Source organism: Phyllopteryx taeniolatus, chromosome 1 (genome assembly GCF_024500385.1).
Source record: "Phyllopteryx taeniolatus isolate TA_2022b chromosome 1, UOR_Ptae_1.2, whole genome shotgun sequence".
NCBI classification, from domain to species: Eukaryota; Metazoa; Chordata; class Actinopteri; order Syngnathiformes; family Syngnathidae; genus Phyllopteryx; species Phyllopteryx taeniolatus.
In genome coordinates, this window is record NC_084502.1 from 17,145,261 (window position 1) to 17,172,524 (window position 27,264).

A 27,264-nucleotide genomic window follows, 5' to 3' on the forward strand; every position below is an offset into this window, starting at 1 on the left:
AATGCTGTAAAAATGCATTATACATAGGTAGATTTTACTTCTACCCATATGATCAAAACATGAAGTATCTGTATTTTGTTAGTTTTTTTCAAATAATTATTCTGAAGTTAAAGCACTTTATTTGAACAAGTAATACTTTATTTTTATTTACTTGCTCTTATTTTGAAATTCACAGCCCTACTTTTATTTAGTAAATGAGAAAACACACAGTTGTGCTCATATATTTGATTACCCAGGCAGAATTTGTAAGATGGCTACAGTTCTTTAAAGAAAACATGAAGGGCCAGGCGAAACACATTTCAAATTAAACTGTCACACATTTAAGAAAAGCATTATCATTAAACAAAACATAACCAAAGAAATTAATGATGGTTGTCAGTCATCAGGCATATTTATAAAAAAAAAAAAAAAAAAAAAAAATTTCACAAATTCTGCCACGGTATGTAAACTTATGAGCACAACTGTACATATATGCAGTCATACGTACCCCTGTCATATTGGAATGAAAGTGTAGGTTACACATTTCTCATAACCTCTAGTTGGCACTGGCATATTAGAATGAAAGTGTACAACTTTCTCATAACCTCAAGGTGGCGGTGGCATATTAGAATGAAAAGGTACAGCTTTTTCATAACTTCAAGTTGGTGGCATACGTTTATAAAATGTGAAACTTTTTTCATTTTCCCCTATACCTGTGTATAATGTGCACTATTGACATTTGACAATTTTTTGGGGGGAAGAACGCGCATTATACATGAGAATTTACGGTACCTCAGCTTTCCCAAAAATATGATGAGCCACAGTTAATGATTTAACAAGGAGGGGCAATTACATTTTAAGAATTGAGAAGGGGGGAAATATTTTTTCGTGGCAATGTAGATGATGGGGCTGTAGAAAATTTCCATTATTTCAGACTAAATTAAGTGAAAAAATTTGTATTTGATGTGGGAAACTGGATCCAATTAAAACTCTCCTTCTAGGTCAGTGATTCACAACCAGTGTGCCGTGGCACATTAGTGTGCCATGAGCGCTCTTCAGGTGTGCCATGGGAAATTATAAAATTGTATGTAATTGCTCAAAAAAATATTTATTTACAAGAAATAATGTATCTTTGTTCATCTATTGGCGGCACGGTGGCCGACTGGTTAGAGCGTCAGCCTCACAGTTCTGAGGGATGGGGTTCAATCCCCGGTCCCGCCTGTGTGGAGTTTGCATGTTCTCCCCGTGCCTGCGTGGGTTTTCTCCGGGCACTCCGGTTTCCTCCCACATCCCAAAAACATGCATTAATTGGAGACTCTAAATTGCCCGTAGGTGTGAATGTGAGTGTGAATGGTTGTTTGTTTGTATGTGCCCTGCGATAGGCTTGCAACCAGTTCAGGGTATACCCCACCTCCTGCCCGATGATAGCTGGGATAGGCTCCAGCACGCCCGCGAGTGAGGAGAGGCGGATCAGTAAATGGATGGATGTTCTTCTATTTATGCCGGTGACAGACTGAACAAATAAATGCTCTTCTATTAGATGTCAGGAAGTATATACAATAATTAATGTATCTACTTTTTGTGACATTTTTGTTTGTTGGTGTGCCGTGAGATTTTTCTAATGTAAAATATGTGTCTTGGCTCCATAAAGGTTGGAAATCACTGTTCTAGGTTAATAGTTGGTGGCCTAGTTCTTGATAACCGGTCGACGCTGATCTCTTGGCGGTGGCTGACTCGTCCCAGTTTGAGACACACAACCTACATTTGTCAAGGCAATTGGACCTACTGAAAAGCATCACTTGTCTTATTTTAGATGAGAATCTTCCTGGTACACATGGATATTTGGGTCTAACTGGTTAAATGCTCACAGTCATCACATAGTTGGATATTTCCGCAAAAATCCATTTGAAAATGCATATCATGGCAACAAGCATGAACTGCAAGTGCTACATGTGTCAAAGTGAGGTGGTGGTGAATCAGGGAAAAGGCTAACTACGGAGTACTTTTTGGCTGATAGTGAAAAGGATTTTCTTGTGAATGACACGTTTCGAGACCTAAAACAGTTTACATGATGACTAGGCAAGGCCAAAATGCATTGAAAAATACATTTTTAAATATAACTGTTCAATAGTCAAAATTATTCGATGCTAAGGGAAAAGCCAAAAGTCGCCATACAAGGGAGCTTCAAATCTAGCTCCTTGTGTCACTTGTGTGTGTACGTTTCAGAGTTGTGTGTGTCTGTGCACAGGATTTACGGTCAATGGAAAATCTGGGACAGAGACTCCTGACACAATTAATTTATTTTCTTCCGCTTATCCTGTACAGAGTCCAGGGTGACCCGCAGCCTATCGTAGCTTATTGGTCGGCAATCACTTGCAAATATAGACAACCATTCACACTCACATTCACACTTATGGTAAACCCATGCAAATATGGAAAGTACACGCAAATCAAAATTGCGATTCATTTATTCTTTTAGAGGTCATGAAGTTTCTCCCTTCTTAATCTAATTTGTTTGACTTTATGAACCTGGTTTGTGACTTCAGCGCTCATCTCATTCATGTGTGTGAGTCTGTGTGTGTGTCTGTCAAATGTCAAGTGTGTTTGGAGCTGGTCCAGTTGACCAAACATGGTAAAGGGACAGGGGGGTTGTCTTTTGCCAGTTGGCAAATGTACAAGTTGATTTTTTTAATTAGCTCAAATCGCCACTTGGATTGTTAATTTACAACAACATTTTAGTTTTTTTTAATGAAAAATAAGTGTCAGTATCTTACCATATTGAACAGCTTATGTCCTTCTGTATGGCCTCACAGTCTTTTTCGGGGTCTTGAAACAGGATTGTGAGGACAATTGATGAAGGAGGGGGTCACAATCTGATGAGAAAAGACAAGCAAAGATTTAGAGCACATTAGCTTGCCATCTTACATTGAGACGAAACTAAAACTCAGGGGGGGGGGAGAAAAAAGTGTTTTCCCCCAAGAAACTAATAATAGCAGTGTGTGTGTTATCTGTGAGCTCATTACAATAAAGCATGAATGATGTCTGGAGAGAGACAGCAGCTGTAAGCCTTTCACATGATAATGACCATCACCAAGCTCCAACCTTTACTCTGTAACGCATGGATTGATCATGTTTTCTCAAAGGGAATATCTTGTTTCTTGACATGTATGTCTTGTAGTTGTCTGTATTGCTCAAGATCGCAGCACTTCCTTTCGTTGCAAAAGGGCTGTGTGTATGTTAGAAGCCTTGGTCTGCAGAAACACTAGATGCCGGCAATATCAGTAAAATGCTTTAAGACTTGAGAGCATGTTACACTAAATGAATGCATTTTTGGCATAGAATATTTCCTTGCTTAAAAAAAAAAGAAATACACTGGCACACATATGCACTGTATAATGAAGTCCGATTAGTATTTTTAAGTCGTAATGATACATCCAATAGCTGTGCTTATTGGAGATAAACAAAGTGCCAGGTCTGAAATAAATAAATAAATGAAAAGTCACTTGCCTACAGCTGCTAGCACACACCATGATGTTGCACTTTCCTTAAAATGCCCAAACACAGCTCAGCCTCTACTGTCCGGATGCCAACATGAGGTCATAATCAGTGTTGCATGGCAGCTTCAATTTCCACACGTACCTGAGGATGCCTACTTTTGCTGCGTATGCCATAGACGGATGTAAACAAAGTCGCGTTGCTGAGAGCATCACGACGCAAAGACACAGCTGCAGTCTCAGCCCCTCTCCTATTTCTCTGACACTCCAGCCTGTTAACTCTTTCACTTCAGTAAAACAGCATCACATCTACAGGTACAGCTGTCCTGTTGCGACTGCTTACACATTACACAGTAGCAAAGTCGTATAACACAGTAATTATTTGGACGAAAAATTTCTAGAACATACAGTATTATTAAAGTTATATTTAAAAAAATATAAAATAAAGCATATATAAATTGTTTGATTAAATACACTACTATACAATACTTGTGGATAGTCTACACTTACATGCACTTTTTTTTAATCAAAGTGAGGCACAGTTGAAATATTACATTTGTATACAGTATTCCCCGCTATATCGCAGGTAAGTGCACTGCAGATTATTTTTTTTATATACGTCAGTGTAGTGCAGTTACACACCTGCACATCTTTGATACAGTTATCTTATATGATTAGCTTAGGTATATGATTTTAATATGGCAGCAATGACTTACATAAGGTCAATTGGGCTCTTATTCTTAGCAGAAAAATAAACCTTACTGAGTAATCTCAACTCATACATTTGGTAAATCACCAAATTATTTGACGATACAAAGAACATGACTGAAACGCCATTGTTTTAAACACAAGCCACTGTCAGAGTTTTATGAAAGGAATTCACAAATACCAACATTAGCCCGAGGACACACCTCACTCATAACAATATCGACAGGAAAAAATGCAAGACCAACTTTTAGCTTCATTTTTTACAACTACATTACTGTAATTAAAAAACATCACTGTAATAAATTCTGGGTTCCCATAATGCCTTTAGCTGACTACATTGCCAAGACTGTCAGTGTGAGGAACAGTGCCAATGCTTAAGTCGCCAGTGTTCACACCATGTCTGCATGAGCTGTTGTCATCTGTCAAGAAGAGCACACCCGCCTTTAATAGGCATGTGCTTGTTTACTGTTTGTGGATGGTGACCTCAGGTGGACAAATAAAATACCTGCACTTCTCTAAAGTATCACAAATTGGCATTGAATTGCAGAAATGAAATCTTATAAAGATTTAATAAATAATTGGTCGCTACTTTGCAGATTTCATTTATTGCTGGGGTTTTGTACTGTAAACCAGATATTCTGAAAGTGTGCTTCATGTACTAGTGGAATGCAGGCTACCTGTCATGGCACCCAAAATAATCACTGCCTGAGTACAGTTCAGATGCATCTAACTTAATACATTGCATTTAATCTTTCAAACATTGGTTCACATAAATTTTTTATTTCACCTTAAAGTGCAATATATTTTAAATGAATTTTCATAAAATACAGATTTTGTTTTATATTTGAGAGCAGTGGTAATGTTCAAATTGTGCGTAGTACTACAGTGGCTTACAATAATATGAAATATACTATTAAGGAATAAAACCAGTCTTGGTTTTTGATGAACACTTAGCCCTACTAGGCGACTGTATTTTACTGTTGGTGTTAATGGTGGTACTTGGGGAGCCAGGGATTTTTAAGAGGTACTTGGTGTAAAAATAAATTGACAACTATTGCTGTATACTGGACAAAGTATGTCGTTTAGTGCATATAAACACACTGACAGAATGCTTCACTCTTGGGACCACAGTAACCTCATCTTATTATGAGCATCTACTCGTTTATTTTTTCCACACAAGCCACAGGAAGGCGGAACGGTGGAAGACTGGTTAGCACATCTGCCTCACAGTTCTGAAGACCGGTGTTCAAATCCCGGCCCCGCCTGTGTGGAGTTTGGATGTTCTGCCCGTGCCTGCGTGGGTTTTCTCCGGGCACTCCGGTTTCCTCCCACATCCCAAAAACATGCATTAATTGAAGACTCAAAATTGCCCGTAGGTTTGAATGTGAGTGCGAATGGTTGTTTGTTTCTATGCGCCCTGCGATTGGCTGGCGACCAGTTCGGGGTGTACCCCACCTTTCGCCCGAAGATAGCTGGGATAGGTTCCAGCACGCCTGTGACCCAAGTGAGGATAAGCAGAACGGAAGATGAATGAATTTATGAAAGCCACAGGAACATCTGGCAGTATATTTTGTCCACCCTTCAGGGGATGCACCTATCTTTGGCACACATGACAGAGTGACCTACAGGAACGAACGCACATGCACGCACGCGCACACACACACACGCACACACACACACACACTCAGCTTTCACTACTCTTTTTTAATCTACCTCCTTTACCCCTGACGCTCATTAATGATTCATTATACTGGACCCTGAGAGATACAGTATCAGTGCTCCAGTGTGTTTCTGTGTCACACCCCCTCAGCTTATAGACGTCTTGCTTTAAGTCTTGATATCTGTTTTGGGAAATCTTTTTCTGACAGAATAAGTAAGGAAGCAATCTGGTCTTTGTGGGTTTTTATTACAAGAAAGAAAGAAATCTTTCCAAAGAGAGGAAAAGATACAACTCGTCACAAGTTGTTACCCCTTATTGAAGCGCAAGCAAAGAATCACCTTCGTTGTACAGAAGTGAGAGAGACATGAAAAAAAAAAAAAGAAATACACTCCTCTCATTCCCACAACATTCTCAGACAATTAGGTTTGCCCAGCTGTACTTAAACTTATCTTTATGGGAATGGGTGCATGCAGAGGATGAGAACGGAAGAGAAAAACAGGGAGTAGTCAAAACAGTCCTGAGCACATTTGCAAGGACACAGAATTACTATGCTAAGAGCTATGGCACAATAAAACATGCAAAGGTTATATAAAACTAATAAAACTAATGTGATATATCCATCCATTCATTTTCTGTACCGCTTATCCTCACAAGGTTCGCAGGCGTGCTGGAGCCTATCTCAGCTATCTTCGGGTGAGAGGCGGGGTACACCCTGAACTGGGCGCCAGCCAATCGCAGGGCACACAAAAACAAACAACCATTCACTCACATTCACACCTATGGGAAATTTAGAGTCTTCAATCAACCCACCACGCATGTTTTGGGTATGTGGGAGGAAACCGGAGAGAACATACAAACTCCACACAGGTGGGGCCGGGATTTGAATCCCGGTCCTCAGAACTTGTGAGGCAGATGTGCTAACCAGTCGGCCACCGTGCCACCCTAATATGTGATGTACTGTATTTTCACGACCATAAGGCGCACTTAAAAGTCTTAAATCTTTTCCGAAATGGACGGGGCACCTTATAATGAGGCGCGCCTTGTGTGTGCACAGAGTTCCAAAATCTGTAAATTATGTTGTGTGACTTTGATGAGCGCTCCGCTTGACTGACTGGGAGCATTTCCTGCCGACACGCTGCTTATATAGAGGAACGGCGGACGTGACTGAGGACAGCATGCGGACGTTAAAGGGGGAAGGGTGCGCGTGAAAGAGGACGCTAAAGGTACGCCCCCAGTAGGTATATAGTGGCGGTATGTGCATTGTGCAAAACAACATCGGTTTGGCTAAGGACCCCGGAAAATGGCACCTACAAAGAGACACGCTTACGAAGCACAGTTTAAACTGCAAGCTATCAGTTACGCGGAGGAACATGGGAGAGAAATCCCAGCCGCGAGAGAAATCAAGATCAACAAATCCATGGTTCGCAAGTTGAGGAAGCAGGAAAACGCCAGCATCATTGCTGAACAGCCCCCCAGCAACGAGACTGACTCAGACAATGACGTGAGGGAACCTGGCATGTTTGATGGAGAACATGCCCAAGTGTTCATTTCGGATACAGAAGATGCAGACTTTGATGGATGTGTGGATGAGGATTGATTAAAAAATAACATGAGTACATTCTTAAATACTTCAATTAAGTATAACCGAACTCACTGTTTACATTGTTAAATACTTCAATAAAGTACAACCAAACTCACTGTTTACATTGTTAAATACTTCAATAAAGTACAACCGAACTCAGTTTTGCTCCCACTGTCTTTTTAAAAACATACGCTAGCATGTATGCTAACATATGTTTTAGTGTGCATGCATGCTACCGTATGTTTTAAGCTAGCGTATGTTTTTCCATGCCTGCGCCCAATAATACGGTGCGCCTTATGTATGTGTTAAATACAGAAATAGACCCCGTAACTGAGACTGCACCTTTTAATACGGTGCGCCTTATGTTCGCGAAAATACGGTATGTATGAAACATGCATTTTCCAAATCATATCTTACACAGATCCTTATAGTTATGTATTTAACAGCTAAGATAAATCCATATATGTTTTGGAAGTAAGTAACAGTAAGTTGAAATAAATGAAAAAATAAATAATGTCTTGACTATGTAATCAGAGAAAAAGATATATTGTTATAGTTGCATATCCCTTTAACGACCAATACGAAAAAGTTAGTATTTTATATTTCCTTCAGGCTGACATAATAACAATCAATACCTTTTTAAATATGAGCTCCGACCAAATGGTTGTGAAGTCACTTGATGTTCAACCCTCAGTAGCAGAGTAGCAAATATGATGAGTGCCACAAAGCATCTACATAAATATTAATGATGTCATAAGTGTATGTTATAATGAGTTACTCTGATGATTTAACAAGAAAATTAATGGCCCCCTAAACCTAATAACTGGTTGGGCCATCCTCAGCAGCAACAATTGAAATCAAGAGTTTCCTATAACTGCCAATTAGTCTTTCACATCTCTGTGGAGATATTTTGTTTCCACTCTGCCTTACAGAATTGTCTGAATTCAGCAAAAATTTAGTTTTTTCCAGCATGAATGGCCTTTTTAAGGTCATGCCACTGCATTTCAATCAGATTCAAGCCTGAACTTTGACTAGGCCACTCCAAAACCTTCATTTTGTTTTCTAAGCCATTCAGAAGTGGACTTGCTGGTGTGTTATGGATTGTTATCCTGCTGCAGAACCCAAGTGGGTTTCATCTTAAAGTCACAAACTGATGGCTGAACATTTTCTGTTAAAGAGCAGAATTTATGGTTCCATTATTCACAGCAAGTTGTCTAGGTCCTGAAGAAGATAAGCAACCCAAGACCATCACGCTACCACCACCATGTTTGACTGATGGTAGGATATTCTTTTTCTGAAATGCTGTGCTACATTTACACCAAATGTAGCAAGACCCACACCTTCCAAAAAGCTCAACATTCATCTCGTCAGTCCATATAACATTCTCCCAAAAGTCTTGGGAATCATTCAGATGATGTTGGGTTTTTTTTTTTTGCAAAACTACGATGAGCCTTTATGTTCTTTTTGGTCAGCAGTGGTTTTCACTTTGGAACGCTGCCATGGATGCCCAGTCTCTTCTTTATTGTTGTCTCATGTACACTGATGTTAACTGAGGCAATGGAGGCCTACAGTTCTTTAGAAGTTGTCCTGAGATCCTTTGTGGCCTCCTGGATGAGTCTTTGCTGTTCTCTTGGGGTAATCTTTGTAGGCCGCCCACTCCTGGGAAGGTTCACCACTGTTCCATGTTTTCTCCATGTGAGGATAATTGCTCTCCCTCTGGGCTGCTGGAATCCTAAAGCTTTAGAAATGGCTTTTGTAACCCTTTCCAGACTGACAGATGTCAATTACTTTATTTCTCGACTGTTCTGAAATTTCTTTGCATCATGTCATTTTGTTGCAGCTTTTTTAGATTTTTTTCTGAGTTGATTTTGTTGGGACATATTTCTTGATTGAACAGGTCTGGAGGTAATCAGGCTTGGGTGTGATCAGTGAAAATTAAACCAAAATTGCGATTAGCCACAATTAATTCATGATTTAACAAGGGAGGGTAATTACCTTTTCCACACAGGGCAGCCGGGTAACTTTGAATAGTTTTTTTTTACCTTAATAAATAAAATTATCATTTAAAAACAGCATTTCAAGTTCACCTGGGTTATATTTATCTGACATTTGCATTTGTTTGTTGATCTTAAACATTACAGTGGGGAAACTATGCAAAATATAAGAATTTGAGAAGGGGGCCAATGCATTTTCACATCACTGTAAGTGCAATATAATGAACAAGAAGTGTGCAATGCTATGTGGAAAAAATGTGCAATACCCATAGGAAAATAATCGAATAACTAGGCCTAGTTTTAATGTTCCATAAAATTAGTGTAACTTTCATGACGCTCTCTGACAGACGTAATCAAAACTTGTATAAATCCAAACTAAGTCACCAGAATGACACTTTAATTTACAACCCCAATTCCAATGAAGTCGGGACGTTGAGTTAAACATAAATAAAAACAGAATGCAATGGTTTGCAAATCATGTTCAACCTATATTTAATTGAATATACTACAAAGACAAGATATTTGATGTTCAAACTGATAAACTTTACTGTTTTTAGCTTATAATCATTAACTTAGAATTTTATGGCTGCAACACGTTCCAGAAAAGCTGGGACAGGTGGCAAAAAAGAGTTGAGGAAAAAAAAAGTTGAGGAATGCTCATCAAACACCTGTTTGGAAGATCCCACATGTGAACAGGCTAATTGGGAACAGGTGGGTGCCATGATTGGGTATAAAAGGAGCTTCCCTGAATTGCTCAGTCATTCACAAGCAAAGATGGGGCGAGATTCACCTCTTTGTGAACAAATGCGTTAGAAAATAGTCGAACAGTTTAAGTTAACAGTTTTCCTCAACGTACAATTTCAAGGAATTTAGGTATTTCATCATCTACGGTCCATAATATCATCAAAAGGTTCAGAGAATCTGGAGAAATCACTGCATGTAAGCGGCAAGGCCGAAAACCAACATTGAATGCCCGTGACCTTCGATCCCTCAGGCGGCACTGCATCAAAAACTGACATCGATGCGTAAAGGATATCACCACATGTGCTCAGGAACACTTCAGAAAACCAATGTCAGTAAATACAGTGCGGCGCTACATCTGAAAGTGCAACTTGAAATTCTACTATCCAAAGCAAAAGCTATTTATCAACAACACCCAGAAACGCCGTCGGCTTCTCTGGGCCCGAGCTCATCTAAGATGGACTGATGCAAAGTGGAAGTGTTCTGTGGTCAGACGAGTCCACATTTCAAATTGTTTTTGGAAAATTGTGGACGTCGTGTCCTCCGGGCCAAAGAGGAAAAGAACCAGTCGGACTGTTATGGACGCAAAGTTCAAAATCCAGCACCTGTGATGGTATGGGGCTGTGTTAGTGCCAATGGCATGGGTAACTTACACATCTGTGAAGGCACCATTAATGCTAAAAGGTACGTACAGGTTTTGGAGAAACATATGCTGCCATCCAAGCAACGTCTTTTTCATAGACGCCCCTGCTTATTTCAGCAAGACAATGCCAAACCACATTCTGCACGTGTTATAACAGCGTGGCTTTGTAGTAAAAGAGTGCAGGTACTAGACTGGCCTGCCAGTCCAGACCTGTCTCCCATTGAAAATGTGTGGCGCATTATGAAGCGTAAAATACGACAACGGAGACCCCGGACTGTTGAACAGCTGAAGCTGTACATCAAGCAAGAATGGGAAAGAATTCCACCTACAAAGCTTCAACAATTAGTCTCCTCAGTTCCCAAACGTTTATTGAATGTTGTTAAAAGAAAAGGTGATGTAACACAGTGGTAAACATAACCCTGTCCCAGCTTTTTTGGAACGTGTTGCAGCCATAAAATTCTAAGTTAATGATTATTTGTTAAAAAGAATAAAGTTTAGCAGTTTGAACATTAAATATCTTGTCTTTGTAGTGTATTCAATTAAATATAGGTTGAACATGATTTGCAAACCATTGTATTCTGTTTTTATTTATGTTTAACACAACGTCCCAACTTTATTGGAATTAGGGTTGTATGTTCACCCCATCGGGTCATCCAAATGACCTTCACTCATGCACAATGAAACCCACTGAAAGATCAAAACCCGCAGAGGTACATCTGTATACATTCAAAACCACACACGGTCTCATCCAGCCCACACTCATACACATAACGTCCAATATACACTAATTAAAGCGTGTTGCATAGCATTCCGAGGGTGTAAAATGAACTATAATTGCCACCACGCACACACAGAGAGCAAGAGAAAGTGAGAGCAATGTCTCAGGAGGATAAAACAGTGTTTCCCCAAGTAAGTTACGTAATGTAGCTCTGACTGTAACCTGGCTGACACAATGCAGGCACAAACTGCAGACTTGAGTCATTTCCTGTCAGAGACTTAAGACCATCTTCCAGGACATTTTGACCCATGTGTGACCTTCCATTCCCCTAAGTTAATTACCCAAACGCCATGCAGCAAGAGAACATCTTCATGTGTTCCGTAAAAATACAAAATACTGAACTTTTCCAAAAACCTCGTTGTTCCCAAGATGTAAACACCGAAGTAACACCATAGGAAAAGCGACGTCACGTCAATTAAGATATTACTTTAGTCAGAATACTTGTTGTATGGGTATTACTTACATGGTCTGTTTCGATACACAATAGAATATCCACTTACGATATGAAAAAAGACAACCATTCGCCGTCAGAATGTCTTTGCAACTGCAGCAAAAGTGACAGCAGAACAGGCTAGTTCCGCCTCCTGCGTGACACTCCGGTGACGTCATCACGCTCGCCTACGTCGCTTTCTTTCAAAATGACCGATTAACTACTCAACTTTGTTGACTTAATCTTTGACTGGGAGAGTAGCCAAATATTGTATTCAGTGTGTATATATATATATATATATATATATATATATATATAAATAAAATCATCATCATCAGTCATTATCTATCCACTGCAGGATGAAGGCCTCTTCTTCACGTTTCCAACTACTACGACATTTTGCAATATAAATATCCATCCATCCATTTTCTGAACCGCTTCTCCTCACTTGGGTCGCGGGAATGCTGGAGCCTATCCCAGCTATCAACGGGTAGGAGGCGGGGTACACCCTGAACTGGTTGCCAGCCAATCGCAGGGCACACTGAAACAAACAACCATTTGCACTCATAGTCACACCTACGGGCAATTTAGAGTCTTCAATCAACCTACCACACATGTTTTTGGGATGTGGGAGGAAACCGGAGTGCCCGGAGAAAACCCACGCTGGCACGGGGAGAACATGCAAACTCCACACAGGCTGGGCCGGGGATGGAACCCTGGTCCTCAGAACTGTGAGGCAGACGCTGTAACCAGTCGTACACCGTGCCGCCTATAATATAATATAATATAATATAATATAATATAATATAATATAATATAATATAATATAATATAATATAATATAATATAATATAATATAATATAATCCATCCATTTTCTGAGCCACTTCTCCTCACTAGGGTCGCGGGCGTGCTGGAGACTATCCCACCTATCTTCGGGCAGGAAGCGGGGTACACCCTGAACTGGTTGCCAGCCAATCGCAGGGCACATACAAACAAACAACCATTCGCACTCACAGTCACACCTACGGGCAATTTAGAGTCTTCAATTAATGCATGTTTTTGGGATGTGGGAGGAAACCGGAGTGCCCGGAGAAAACCCACGCAGGCACGGGGAGAACATGCAAACTCCACACAGGCGGGGCCGGGGATTCATATCAGAACTGTGAGGCTGACGCTCTAACCAGTCGGCCACCATGCCGCCTTAATATAATATAATATAATATAATATAATATAATATAATATAATATAATATAATATAATATAATATAATATAATATAATATAATATAATATAATATAATATAATATAATATAATATAATATAATATAATATAATATAATATAATATAATATAATCCATCCATCCATCCATCCATTTTCTGAGCCGCTTCTCCTCACTAGGGTCGCGGGCGTGCTGGAGCCTATCCCAGCTGTCATCGGGCAGGAGGCGGGGTACACCCTGAACTGGTTGCCAGCCAATCGCAGGGCACATACGAACAAACAACCATTCGCACTCACAGTCATGCCTACGGGCAATTTAATATAATATAATATAATATAATATAATATAGGCGGCACGGTGGCCGACTGGTTAGAGCGTCAGCCTCACAGTTCTGAGGACCCGGGTTCAATCCCTGCTCCCGCCTGTGTGGAGTTTGCATGTTCTCCCCGTGCCTGCGTGGGTTTTCTCCGGGCACTCCGGTTTCCTCCCACATCCCAAAAACATGCACGTTAATTGAAAACTCTAAATTGCCCGTAGGTGTGAATGTGAGTACGAATGGTTGTTTGTTTGTATGTGCCTTGCGATTGGCTGGCAACCAGTTCAGGGTGTACCCCGCCTCCTACCCGATGACAGCTGGGATAGGCTCCAGCACGCCCGTGACCAGTGAGGAGAAGCGGCTCATAAAATGGATGGATGGATAATATAATATAATATAATATCATATCATATCATATCATATCATATCATATCATATCATATCATATCATATCATATAAGAATAGAATAGAATAGAACATATGTGTGTGTGTGTGTAAATGTGTATGAGGGGAGAGAGAAAGAGACAACAGAATGTAGCCAGAAGATGCATGTTTTACAGTGACTTACAAGTATAACCATAAAATATGTACAGCCAAATCAACAGTAAAAACATCTGCAACTTACTACAAGGTGTTTTCTGAAATTAGAAGTGGGGTAGTGAGAAAACTACGCCGCATGTTTAAGCTGTTGTTTTTTGTAGTTTGTAATGTAAATACGACTCACTTTGATTGGCCCGCGAAGAACAATAGACGACTTTGTGTGCGGACATGTGACTTTCTTGTGTCGTTTGATTGGTGAAACATCGTCTAATGTCACTGTGGTAATATTGGATTGGAGCAACGCCGCCCGATGCTGTAAATGAAAGTCTAAAAATAGATCGGAATTATTGATAAATAAATTATTATTGATAAATAAAATTTGAGAGTTGCACGTAGATCATTGTAACGGAGTAAAAGTAGCCCTTTCTTCTCAACATAAATACTCAAGTAAAAGAAGAAGAAGAATCATCATCTTTGTTGTCATGAACATGCATGCATGCACGCGAAATTTGTTCTTTGCATTTTACCCATCACAGTGAACACACACAGTGGTCCTAGGCAGGTTGGGGTATTGGCACGATAAAATAAGGGGCATAAAGGACAAGTGCAAAGGTGTGGCCCATATTGAGTAAATGTGGTGCACAGAAAATGGATGAGGACCCACAAATAGCCCCCAGGCCATCAGTTTGACACCACGCGAACAAAATTGTAATTACAACCCCTGTCCTAAACTCAACAGAAAATGATCTACGGCCTTTTAAATGTAACATTCACAGGACTTAAGAGTCCCACCGTAATTACCAACAATACATACAGTAGTGTAGTAGGCCTAAGAGTTCATTACCTTTTTTTTTTCCAACACCGCATTTACTCAATATAACCTTTGAGAAGCTTTAAAACTCCTCTGACAAGTCCAATTTATCCAAAATGTTACTTGAGGAAACGTAGCTGAGTAAATGTAACACGTTGCTACCCACCTCTAGAACTGATGTAAATAATTTTGTCAATTCAAAATTTGAACCCTCAGCAGAAATAAATTTTAGGCATACACTTTTTGGATTTTCCAAATTTGACAAACTTGAGAAAGATAATATATGTTATTAATCTTCTCTTAATTTGGTCAAAACTTCCTATTCACTGTGTGAAGTTTCCAACTCAACGTCTACATGTTTTTGTGCTAAAACATTACTATTGTTATTTTTGGATGACACAAGTTCTTCTTTCAACCCCAAGGCTGTTTGAACCAGAAGACTTTGTAAAGACTGCAATTTGTATTATTAAGGAAATAATCTCAACCCTTTTTTCTTTTTTGGGCTGTTTATTTGTTTACATGTAAGTAGACTGTTCACCATTATATTCTGTATTTTTCTTGTATATTGTGTTGTATTCAATAAAGTTGTTTTAAAAAGCCAGACAGAAAAAAACAAAAATAAGAAAAAATAAGCTAAACTGAAATACAATATAAATATCGTGTCACTGGCAGCCAATTCCATCAAAAAAAAAAAAAAAAACTAACAATAATAATAAATTAGTGATAAATGCTATTTTTCCATCAAATGAAATGCTTGTGATTGCAGTATCAGTGGTTCTCAAACTTTTTCCAACTAAGTACCATAGCATAATTATTTTTTTTTTAGCTCTCCAAGTATCACCACCATGACCAACATTAAAACGCAGGAACATAGTAGGCCTACTGCAAATGTTCTTTAAAAGTTCATAAAAGTATATTTAATATTATTGTAATCAACTGTAATATTATGCAAAGTGTGAATATTAATATATAGGAAAAGTTTTGAAAATGTACTTAAGGGCGATATTGAAATCTTTTTTAAAGTAACTTTTTGTCATTCTTGTTAAAACCGTCAGTATAAACCTGACAGTAGTACATTTGTGAAATGAGCTGTTAAAAAAAAAATAATAATAATCATCTCTCTCCGGCCTAATCCGTCAAATTCGATTTTAAGGAAACCACTGCGCCGGAGGGAAAACAACCAATTAGATAGAGACGGTGTGACCTACAAGGTGTCAATCATTTGCCCTGCACTCGCAGGCACCGCCCGCCCCTGCAGCCTCGTACCGACTGAAGTTTTAGGGTCATTGCCGATTCTTCCCCTTAGCTTTCGTCTTTAAATTAGCCCTCTGTTTGCAGGGCCAAGATGAAGGGTTAAAAAATGCCCCACAGGTAACTTGACTACCCAACTACATTTGTATTTTTCTTCATTTTCTTGCCATAGGTTGACAAGGTATTTTCATTCGTTCTAGAGTATGTTTGATTGCATTTAATGCATTTTCAAAATTAATATTGAATGCTTAAATGTATTTTATTCTATTTGTATTGTGATTTCTTCACTTATCACTAGAGGGAACACGTGTACCACTATTACAACACTTTAAAAATCAGTGCAATACATTTGCCGGTTTGTCTTGCTTTCCAGTAAGTCCTCTTTGAGTCATACTAATTACGCTCCTTTAGCAGCATCCCGTGGACAAGATTTATAATTTTGGGCCTCTGCCTTAACAGAGCTTAATTGGTGTCCATGCTTGATGCAGTTTTGTTAAGGCTCAATTTAAGACTATTTGAACAGACTGTGAGCTAGAGTAGCCTTTGAAATCAGGGAAACAACATAGACTAGAAATGTCACATTGGTTTGCTCCACCCAGTAGGCAAGGCAGCTGTGACAAGCAGGTTGAACAACATTTGAAACCAGAATTGCATTTCACCTGAGAGAGTTCAGAGAGAGGAGTTTACTTTTTCAATATTTTATTCAAAATGCAGCTATATTACTTGCGTTATTACATGAATGAAAGAAGCACAAATGGGGAATACGGGCTCATTTTGTGATGGTTTTATTTTTTAATGGTTACAGTCATCTGAAACGGGCATTTTATTTCTTCAAACTTGTGATCTGTTTCAGCCTGTGGAAATGTGTGGCCTGATTTTATCTGAGAGACCAGTCTTCTTTGCGCTCCTTCTTTTGTCACTCTGCTTCTTTGGAGGGAAATGTGAGGTCCAAAAATTTGAACCTTCAGCATCAACCAGCCTGGAGAGCGTCAAACCTTTCCACAATGAAATTGATCAACCCCAGGCCTTCCCTGATGAGGAGAGGGCCAGTCTTCCTGTTTTTACAATGGACTATCCTCGGATACAAGTCCCCTTTGAAATCACACTGTGGGTACTGCTGGCTTCCTTTGCCAAAATTGGTAAGTAAACATTTTTTTTTTACACTTGTATCTGTGTATTTAGCCTTGAACACAATGTTTTAAAACAATGTTGATCACCCTTCATATTATTTGTCCTGCATCTCCAGGTTTCCATATTTACAATAAAATCACAATCTGGATCCCTGAGTCCTGCCTGCTGATTTCCATTGGCCTCATCGTTGGCGCCATCATGCACTCTGTTAAAGAGGAACCGCCAGCTGTACTCACATCCAATGTCTTCTTCCTGTACATGCTCCCACTCATCGTCCTGGAAAATGGCTACTTCATGCCCACCAGACCCTTTTACGAGAACATTGGCACGGTACTGTGGTATGCGGTGGTAGGAACTCTGTGGAACAGCATTGGCATTGGCCTCTCACTCTTCGCCATCTGTCAGTTTGAGGTCTTTGGAGTTCAAGATATCAACCTGCAGGTTAGTAATGAGAACAGGAAGCAGGTGAATCACAACAGAGGTCTATTTGGATACAATAGTCAAAGGTTTAAAAAGCTTGATGCAATGTGTACGGTCGACTTTAGTCTTTGTTAAAATGAAGTTTTTGCTCACGGCAGGAAAATTTGTTATTTGCATCCATCATCTCTGCTGTGGACCCTGTGGCTGTGCTCAATGTGTTTGATGACATCGATGTTAATGAGCAGATACACATTGTCATATTTGGAGAGGGACTCTTCAACGATGCTGTCACTGTGGTGAGTTTTGCTTTTTGTCTCGCAACAGTGTAGCTTTGCTATTTTTTGGCAGTGACACAAAAATATTTTCCTTAGTTCAGTCTGGCAAATTCCTCATTGTCTCAGAGAGACTAACAAGGTAATCTTTACTCTGGCTGAGTTTCCCTCAAGGAGCTTCCCATTGACTTTCACTGGAATTCTTCCTTACATCCATTTGGCTCTTGGTCAATTTAGGGCAGAATCCTGAGACTATTTGACTTGTGGAATCATGCAGCTTCATGACTTACTGTCCATCTAAACTTGTTTATGTGAAACCCTTTTTTTTTTTGTCATTACAGGTACTTTACAGCATGTTTTCCTTTGTGGCAGACATGTCAGCCTTTGAATCCACCGATGTGTTTCTGGGTGTGGCTCGGTTCTTTGTAGTAGGGGCTGGGGGGCTCTTCTTTGGCCTTGTATTTGGCTTTGTCGCAGCATTCACCACACGCTTCACCCACAGTGCTCGACAAATCGAGCCCCTCTTTGTCTTCATGTTCAGCTACTTGGCATACCTCGCGGCCGAGCTGTTTGCCATCTCAAGCATTCTTGCGTAAGTACAACAAGCACACCACACACAGATCTGCATCTAACAAGTGCAAAAATCCATGCCAATATAATCTGAAAAGATGATGGCAGGAGGGGAATGCAAGAGACCAGAGAAATATTGTTTTCCTAAATATTGAAGATTCCAACCAATTTATTGTCCCACTAGTGTCACACTACTAGTACAATAACGTTTGCTGCAGTATTGAATGGTTCAAGAGATTGTGCTGTATGAAACTCCAGATTCTTGTGGCCTGACAGAACATGTCAAACTCGCTCTTCCTCTTTCAATAAAGAGAAAGTTCAATGTGATTTGTGAGTGCTGCTTAGGTTTACAGTACATGACTAAACATGCACTGTTATGGTTTTGTTAGGTTTTGTTTGTTAGTTTGTTTTGCCGTGCAGTATACACCCACTGGCCACTTCATAAAGGACACATGCAACATTTTGATGGCATCCACCACAAAAGCTGCGTTAAAAAAAATTCCCTTTCACACAGAAAAATGGTGCTTTCAATGACAGAATGTTTATTAATGTTTGTTTGTATTGCACAGTAGAATGGATCACTCCTTCTTGTAGTTAGGTATGATACTCTGTAGAGCATAGACCTCAAGTTTGAACTGTGAACAAGAGTAAAAATGCTTATTGGTTTGTCCGACCACATCTTGCAATTTGAGGGAAGTATTCTAAGAGTGAAGTAGACAAGAGACAGGAGAAGCATTTGGAAGATCGTGAGAGATATAGTTTAATAAAATCTTCTATGCAAGGAACTAGTTCAAATACACATGGTGACTCTATGAAGTGTCTCCCCTATTTCTCCTTATCAGAATCAGAATCAGAATCGAGTCACTGATGGTGTAGTGGTACACTCGCCTGACTTTGGTGCAGGCAGCGTGGGTTCAGTTCCCACTCAGTGACGGTGTGAATGTGAGTGTGAATGGTTGTCCGTGTCTGTGTGTGCCCTGCGACTGGCTGGCGACCAGTTCGGGGTGTAGTCCGCCTTTCGCCCGAGGTCGGCTGGGATGGGCTCCAGCGTCCCGCGACCCTAACCAGGATAAGTGGTGTTGAAAATGGATGGAAATGGAGAATCAGAATCAGAATCATCTTTATTTGCCAAGTATGTCCAAAACACACAAGGAATTTGTCTCCGGTAGTTGGAGCCGCTCTAGTACAACAGACAGTCAATTTACAGAACACTTTGGAGACATAAAGACATTGACAAAAAACAACAACAAACAACAATTGTGCAAAAAGATGCAGAGTCCTCTAGCACTTAGTGCAGTTCGAATGGCTAATATCGCAATAGTCCGGTGCAATGACCATTGTGCAAAGGGCACTGAGACTTCAAGGAGTGTATGCGGTTTAAAGTGACGAGTAGTGCGATAATCTGGGACAATGGTTGTGCAAATGTTACAGATACTCCTCAATCAGTGTGCAAATGGAGCAGATGCTACTCTGGCATGAGTGGCCACTATATGCAAATAGTGCAGCACGGCGAGACAACTACAGTGAGTGCAGGAGTAATACATAATTGGCCCCACAGAAATGTGACAACGAACTCAAGTCAACAAATTGCCAGCTTGTTGTAATGGAATTAGCTGTTAGTTATTAGTTAGCTGTTTAAGAAGTTGATTGCAAGAGGGAAGAAGCTGTTGGAATGTCTACTAGTTCTAGTTTGCATTGATCGGAAGCGCCTACCTGAGGGAAGGAGCTGGAAGAGCTGGTGACCGGGGTGGGGAGGGTCCGAGAGGATTTTGCACGCCCTTGTCTTAGTTCTGGCAGCGTGCAAGTCCTCAAGGGTGGGTAGGGGGGATATTTATATTATCATATATTCAATATTAAATATTATCATATTTTCACACATGAACAAACAGTTATCATCTGCCGTTTATAACTGCCCCCCCAACCACAGACATCTTGCTTTGTCTCACATCAAAGTTCTAATACAATTTTGAGAGAGAGAGGAACAAGGTTTACTTTCTTATCCTTGCACTAAAACAACATTTTAATTAATATAGAATACATTTTTTAAGTGCAAAGGCATATATTTTTCAAACATCACGTTCAAACAACAACTCCACAATCACTAATGTGGAGTCTGATGAGTATTAGGTAGATTAATAACTACTGGTGTTTAAAATCTCATAATTAAAGTCAACAAATAATAAGGCCAACGACAAATTATAACCTGTTGTACATGGAGTATAATTTAAGATAATAGGACTGTATTATTATTATTATTATTTTTGGGTGGGGGGAATCTTCAATCATGAAAAAAACAGCAAAAAGAGAAAGTACAACATTCTTTTTGTTTGTTTGTTTTCCAATAGGGCAGTACATTTGCCTCACAGTTCTGAGGACCTGGGTTCAAATCCGACCTCACTTGTGTGGAGTTTGCATGTTCTCCCTGTGCCTGTGTGCGTTTTCTCCGGGTGCATGCATGGTACATGCGTGATCGATTAATTCAAGACTCTAAATTGCCCGTAGGTATGAATGTGAGTGTGAATAGTTGTTTGTCTATGTGTGCCCTGCGATTGGCTGGCGACCAGTTCAGGGTGTACCCCGCCTCTTGCCCAGAGTCAGCTGTGATTGGCTCCAGCACCGCCGCGACCCTATTGAGGATAAGCGGTACGGAAAATGGATGGATGGATGTTTTCCAATAAAATCAACATCTCCTCCCTTTGTGGAAACTGCAGCTATTGCATGAGTGTATTTCCCTGTGTGTGTCTGTGCCCCTGCAGGATTATAACATGTGCAATAACCATGAAGTACTACGTTGAGGAGAATGTGTCTCAGAGGTCCTGCACTACTATCCGCCATGTGATCAAGATGTTGGCCACCATCTCTGAAACGCTCATCTTCTTCTTCCTGGGGGTTGTGACCATTACGAGTGAACACGAATGGAACTGGGCCTACATCCTGTTCACGCTCCTGTTTGCGCTCCTCTGGAGAGGAATTGGTAAGCGCAGGCTGAACACATGGACTCATTAGTGTGGCCAATCAGATGATCTGATATTAATGATCTGTTTGAACATTTTATTTTCCTGCAGGCATCCTGGTCCTTTCCCAGATCGTCAACCCATTCCGAACCATCCACTTCACCTTCAAGGACCAGTTTGGTTTGGCCTATGGAGGTGTTCGAGGGGCCATCTGCTTCGCTTTAGTCTTCACTCTGCCTGACACCATCAACCGGAAGAATTTGTTTGTCACTGCTTCCATCGCCATAATCATATTCACTGTGTTCATACAGGTGGGGGCTGTAGTTATGGTTAGCTGTTTGACTGCTGTTACTGTGAATACGCAGTAAATGTATAATTGTAAATCATAATAAATACTGTATATGTTTTTTTTTCCTCTTGGAAGGGTATCAGCATTCGTCCCATCATAGAATATATAAATATCAGGAGGACCAACAAAGATTTGGGCACTATTAATGTAGAAATACACAACAGGGTAAGAATTGTCTGTTAGTTCCATTACACATAACCATAATCATTTGTCTGTTCTGCTTGTTTCACATGATGTTATATTTTGGCAAGGTGATGGAACACATTGTTTGCGGCATTGAAGACATGTGTGGGCAATGGAGTCACTACTATTGGAAAGACAAGTAGGGCTGTAGAAATGCATAATAAAGGCTGGAATCTTTTCAGTGATAAAATTCACCAATAATTAGCTAATAATTTCAATCTGTGTCTCAGGTTTAAAAAGTTCAACGATCGCTTTTTGAGACGCATCCTGCTTCGAGACAACAGGGCAGAGTCCAGTATCGTGTCTCTGTACAAGAAACTTGAGCTGCAAACAGCCATTGATTTGCTGGACACACCTGTGGGTGACCTGAGTGCAGCACCATCCATTGTGTCTCTTCAGTAAGTTGAGAAAAATACTTATATTGCAACAGTAATGTCTTGAAAACATCACTGGTGAGCTTAATTCAAATATATCATATAAGGTGTTTACTAATAATATTTGACATTAACTAGTACTTTTTTTAATTTATTAATTGTTTTAATGTAATCATTGTATTGCATTACGAGTAATCGACTCAATGTCAATTTTGCAATAATGAGTAACTGTCACTAGTTTATCATTTTTCTCACCAGCGACGAGCGGAAGAATTCTTCTCGACCAAAAAAGAACTTCCTGACTGGTGATGTGAGGAAGATGCATGACATCCTGTCAAAGAACATGTACAAGATAAGGGAGAGGGTAAGCTCAGTGGTTCCAATTTACAATTCCACTGATGACAATGTTGACTGTTACTCTGACGTACAGTACCAGGTTGCCCCCAAGAACCACATGAGTCGCCGGTGGGCCTGTATAATTGTGAAAAACAATTTACATGATCAGTGTGTTCACATACAGTAGCTTATTATCGTTAATTATTGATAAAATCAAATCACAAAATTTATTTCAGCAGTGTGTATCAAACTGATAGCCCATCGCATTAATCAGTACTCAAGAAGTAGCTTTAAGTTTCAAAAAGGTTTGTAACCATTGCAGTCTACCTGCTTCCTGTGCAGACGATGGCTTACACCAACAAATTCAACCAGCCTGAAAATATCCGAGCCAGGGAGATTTTGATTCGCCGACATGCGAGCATCAGACGCAGCCTGCGGTCCACAAGTTTCTGTGAGATGGTGGGTTTGTTTTTCAGAGAGAAAGACACACACCCAAACACCCTCAAACAGTTCCACTTTATACTGTTTTGATTCTTCCTCTTCTAGCCTGCTCAGAATTTGCCCAAATCCCAGAAATACTACTCCCTGCAGCCCGGAGTGGATCCAGAGATTGCTTTTGCTCTCAGAAGACGAAGTCATGGTGAGTTCATCAAGATTAAACATACTTTCCCCAACAGTGGCGTTTTTGTGATCCTGACCATGTGTTTCAATAGGCAGTGGTGAACAGCCACACTCCTCATCCCGCTCCATAATTCCTATGAGAAGGCTGAGACCCATCAAAGAGTCGACACGTGCAGTAGCTCAGCCGGATTCATCCCCTGAGGTGGATGTTTTGGATGAGAGACATCCAAGGGGTCCGGTTGCAGCCCTGCGCAGGCTCAACTTTGAGTGGGAACAGCCTCCAGGGGAAAGGGAAGAAACTGTGGCTCCTCCCCCATTACCAGTGCCTCCTGGCTGGGTTCCTGACAACCAGAACATCAGGGAAAATAGGGCTGGAGATCCACTACTTCGACACTCCTCTGGGAGGTCATGAAAGGTCGGACTTGGTTAACTTAAGAACCTCTACAAACACAGATTTCAACGGAAACAACTGACAAATTTCAAAAGACGGAATATGAAAAATATGCCTGTTTTATTTGTAAATCTTGAAAAGAAAGTGTTTGATAATGAAGTGCGACCATAGCAAGTAATGAAAAGAAGATTACATTATCTACTGAACAGTGTCGTAAACAAGTACGCCAATTCTAAATGACATCACAGTAAACGGCCACTATTCACGGGGGATATGACTGAGCGCTGCGGAAATAAGTGATTGATGCCTCCCTATAAAAGTTTATAAGTGCCTATAGATGCCACAAAATGGCGGCAAAGCGCTACTTATGTCCAGAGATGTCAAAAGTACTGGTATTCAGTACTAAAGTAAAAGTGCTGAAGCCACTCCCTTACTTAAGTAAAAGTACACGCTTATAAATGTACTTAAATAAAAAAGTAAATCGACATTTTTCAACCCAATAATAAAATACATATAGTGAGATTTTTGTATCTCTTCAGATGATTGGCATGTCTTCTCGTGGGGGCATTAATGACAAGACAAACAGGGCACATAGGAACAAACAACCATTCGCACTCACAGTCATGCCTACGGGCAATTTAGAGTCTCCAATTCATGCATGTTTTTGGGATGTGGGAGGAAACCGGAGTGCCCGGAGAAAACCCACGCAGGCACGGGGAGAACATGCAAACTCCACACAGGCGGGGCCGGGGATTGAACCCGGGTCCTCAGAACTGTGAGGCTGACGCTCCAACCAGTCGCCCACCGTGCCGCCGCTTTAAAAATCGAATGCATTATTATTAATATTATTATTATTAAATGAAAAGACAAGCATTTATTTGTACTATTAAAATAAAGTTATATACAGTGCAGTACAACATAAATAGTCAAAAATAAAAACGGTAGATAGGGAGGGGGCGCAGGGCTGACTGAAACTAGTTGAAAATTAGAAATTCTGGCCATTTTCAGTTTGGGTTCTTTACCGTTTTATTTTGGCAGTGGCAAAATAAATGTGTTGGAAACATTATGTTAATGCTCAAACGTGACATAATTTACTGACAGCGAGCTCAGCTAGAATTCAACAAGCTAGCAATGAACGTGTTTATGTCTCAACTCACTTCAACATACTTACTTGACACCAACATGCCATCAGATGTCGCCAAAGCAATACTGGGTTTGCTATACTGACTTCACGAATACCAAACCTTGAATATGCAGGGGTTCACTGTAAAACATTCAATCCTACAAGAATGCCACCAAATAGAGTGCAGACCTTCACCAAATCCAAGCAGTCCAAAAGATGGATACCGTACCGCAATGGTCATGATATCCTGTTGATTGTATTTATTTTTGTGGCTGTTTCTCAGCTCAATGAACAGATGAAACACAGCTTCACTGTATTTGTACCTTGAAACAACTGGACACCCTATGAAGGCATCTAAAATTGTGGAAACTAAGTACAAATGAACACAAAATCAGTTCCAAGATCAGTTCAAAATACAGAGAGGCATACAACTGTCTTTTTATAAGTATTAAGAAAATCACCGAGTGCCACTTGCCAAGGGAGCTACAGTAATCTAATATTCAAGACTTCAGCTTTTTTTCTTCTTTCTGTAGCTTTAGTCTGTCCTGGACATTGTCTTGAGATTCAGGACTTATGGTTCTCTACTTTGTGTTCGGAAACTCCTCTTTCCAAAGTCTCAGAGAGAACTGCTTTCTCCTGGGACCTCCACCTTTAAAGAGGTTTGCTAATAAAGCTGTATGACTTTGAGATGATTGTGTAAGAATAGATGCTATTTACACTATCTGCGGATTCACTGCCTCATTTGGCACCATTGCAAGCGGACTGTAACAGCGAAAAGTGAAAATTAATTCCTCGGTGTAAGTTGCATTGAGATACCTTTTGTTGTGAATTGCTGCTATCCATCCATCCATCGATCCATCCATTTTCTGTATTGCGTATCCTCACTCGGGTCGTGGGCATGCTGGAGCCTATCCCAGCTATCTTCGGGCGATAGGCGGGGTACACCCTGAACTGGTCACCAGCCAATCGCAGGGCACATATAAACAAACAATCATTCACACTCACATTCACACCTACGGGCAATTTAGAGTCTTCAATCAACGTACCATGCATGTTTTTGAAATGTGGGGAAAACCCACGCAGGCACAGGGAGAACATGCAAACTCCACACAGGCAAGGCCGGGATTTGAACCCCGGTCCTCAGAACTGTGAGGCAGACGCTCTAACCAGTCGTCCACCGTGCCGCCAATTGGTGCTATATAAATACAATTGGTTTGACTTGCTCGAAGTCTGTTGGGATAGGCACTTGTTACCTGCGACCCTAATTAGGAAGAGCAGTAAAGTACAGTAAATGGATGGAAGGACCTGAACCTGACTGAGTTCCTTATTGACTCCAGCTGACCCTCAACCCCACCATTTCTAGTTAATTTCATTTACTGATAAGAATACAACTGAATGTTAGTCCTTGTAGATTGTAGCTTCTCCCTTTGCAATCATTGTTTTCGTGATATACAGTCAATTTAATTAACTATGTAACTATAATTGTCATAGAGCCATGTAGAGTTCACAGCTCAAACACACACACACACACACACACACAATGCTCATACATTTTTAATGACAATGACAATACTGGAGCTGTTTCCTGTAACAAAGTAGGACAAAAAAATCCTAGAAGCATGGAGCTTGAATACCTTTTGAATGTTCTGTCCTTACATTTGACAAATTTGTGCTTGTTTGCTTCTTTTCTTTTAGCTTTCTTCAACAAAACAAAGAGCATCTGGAGTCTGCAGGTCAAACACTTTGAATGCATCACTGTGAGGTTTTCATTAACAGCACATTAGTAACACATGCTGCTGAAATGCCTTTTAAACAGGCATGAATCCTGCTGGGAGATATTCTTTCTCAAATTTGTGGATGCCTGCAATGTTTTTGCCTCAAGTGTACATCCTGATCAGAGGCATTTCCAACTGTACGTGGGAGGCTTTGGGCAGCCTTCTGAGTTTTACTCCACATGAACACAAAACGGGAGGGAGGCTGTCAAGTGACAACGATTCACCACTAGAAGGATGGAAGAGTCTGCATTTTGCCTCTGATGTAGCTTAACAACAACATCAGTGGGAAACCTTCAGACCCCGTAGCAGACATCAGACATCTTGCTTTGGCGAAGGAAGGAAGGAAACCTCAATTAATTGGATAAAGTAGCCGTCCATGTGTAATGTGCCAAGATGAACCAAACTGCATCCGTCTCTCATCAGATTGAGTGTCACTCCACCAAGGATCTCAAGGTGGGATGCTTTGTTATTTTCATCCATGCTTATTTTCCAGCCTGTGAAGCACATTTAATCTACTGTATCAGAGGAATTGTAATGTGCTAAATATTAAATGAGTGTCAGTGGAATTGATTCGATTACCGTAACTGGTGTACAAGCGCTGCAAAATTAACTG

The 27,264-nt window shown here is 40.3% G+C and overlaps 3 protein-coding genes across 11 annotated transcripts in view; 2 read left to right on the top strand and 1 right to left on the bottom strand.

Annotated features, from left to right (window-relative positions):
- Positions 1 to 12,174, bottom strand: part of LOC133479390 (inositol polyphosphate-4-phosphatase type I A-like) — a 47,249-nt gene extending 35,075 nt beyond the window's left edge. For 5 of the 9 annotated variants that reach the window (XM_061776393.1, XM_061776384.1, XM_061776378.1 and 2 more), the window contains exons 1-2: positions 12,080 to 12,170; positions 2,754 to 2,852 (exon numbers count right to left, since the gene is read on the bottom strand). The gene's annotated coding sequence lies outside the window, so the exon portion shown is untranslated. Of the gene's footprint in view, positions 1 to 2,753; positions 2,853 to 3,618; positions 3,765 to 12,042 lie in introns of those variants that run through there. The other 4 variants (XM_061776419.1, XM_061776410.1, XM_061776360.1 and 1 more) reach the window with 2 other exon arrangements.
- Positions 12,175 to 16,805: 4,631 nt separating this feature from the next.
- On the top strand, positions 16,806 to 27,221 carry LOC133479468 (sodium/hydrogen exchanger 2-like). Its single transcript, XM_061776529.1, has 14 exons — positions 16,806 to 17,291; positions 17,399 to 17,724; positions 17,862 to 17,999; positions 18,317 to 18,567; positions 21,302 to 21,519; positions 21,611 to 21,810; positions 21,924 to 22,013; positions 22,100 to 22,170; positions 22,262 to 22,429; positions 22,664 to 22,769; positions 23,084 to 23,200; positions 23,288 to 23,381; positions 23,455 to 23,777; positions 26,572 to 27,221. Exons 1-13 carry the CDS (start codon positions 17,015 to 17,017, stop codon positions 23,772 to 23,774), a joined length of 2,376 nt encoding a protein of 791 aa, XP_061632513.1. The 5' UTR covers positions 16,806 to 17,014; the 3' UTR covers positions 23,775 to 23,777; positions 26,572 to 27,221.
- LOC133479450 (inactive dipeptidyl peptidase 10-like) overlaps positions 26,966 to 27,264 on the top strand; it is a 42,377-nt gene continuing 42,078 nt past the window's right edge. The window contains exon 1 of the mRNA XM_061776478.1: positions 26,966 to 27,104. Within this exon, the coding sequence (XP_061632462.1) occupies positions 27,045 to 27,104 (60 nt within the window). The 5' untranslated portion in view covers positions 26,966 to 27,044. The remainder of the gene's footprint in view (positions 27,105 to 27,264) is intronic.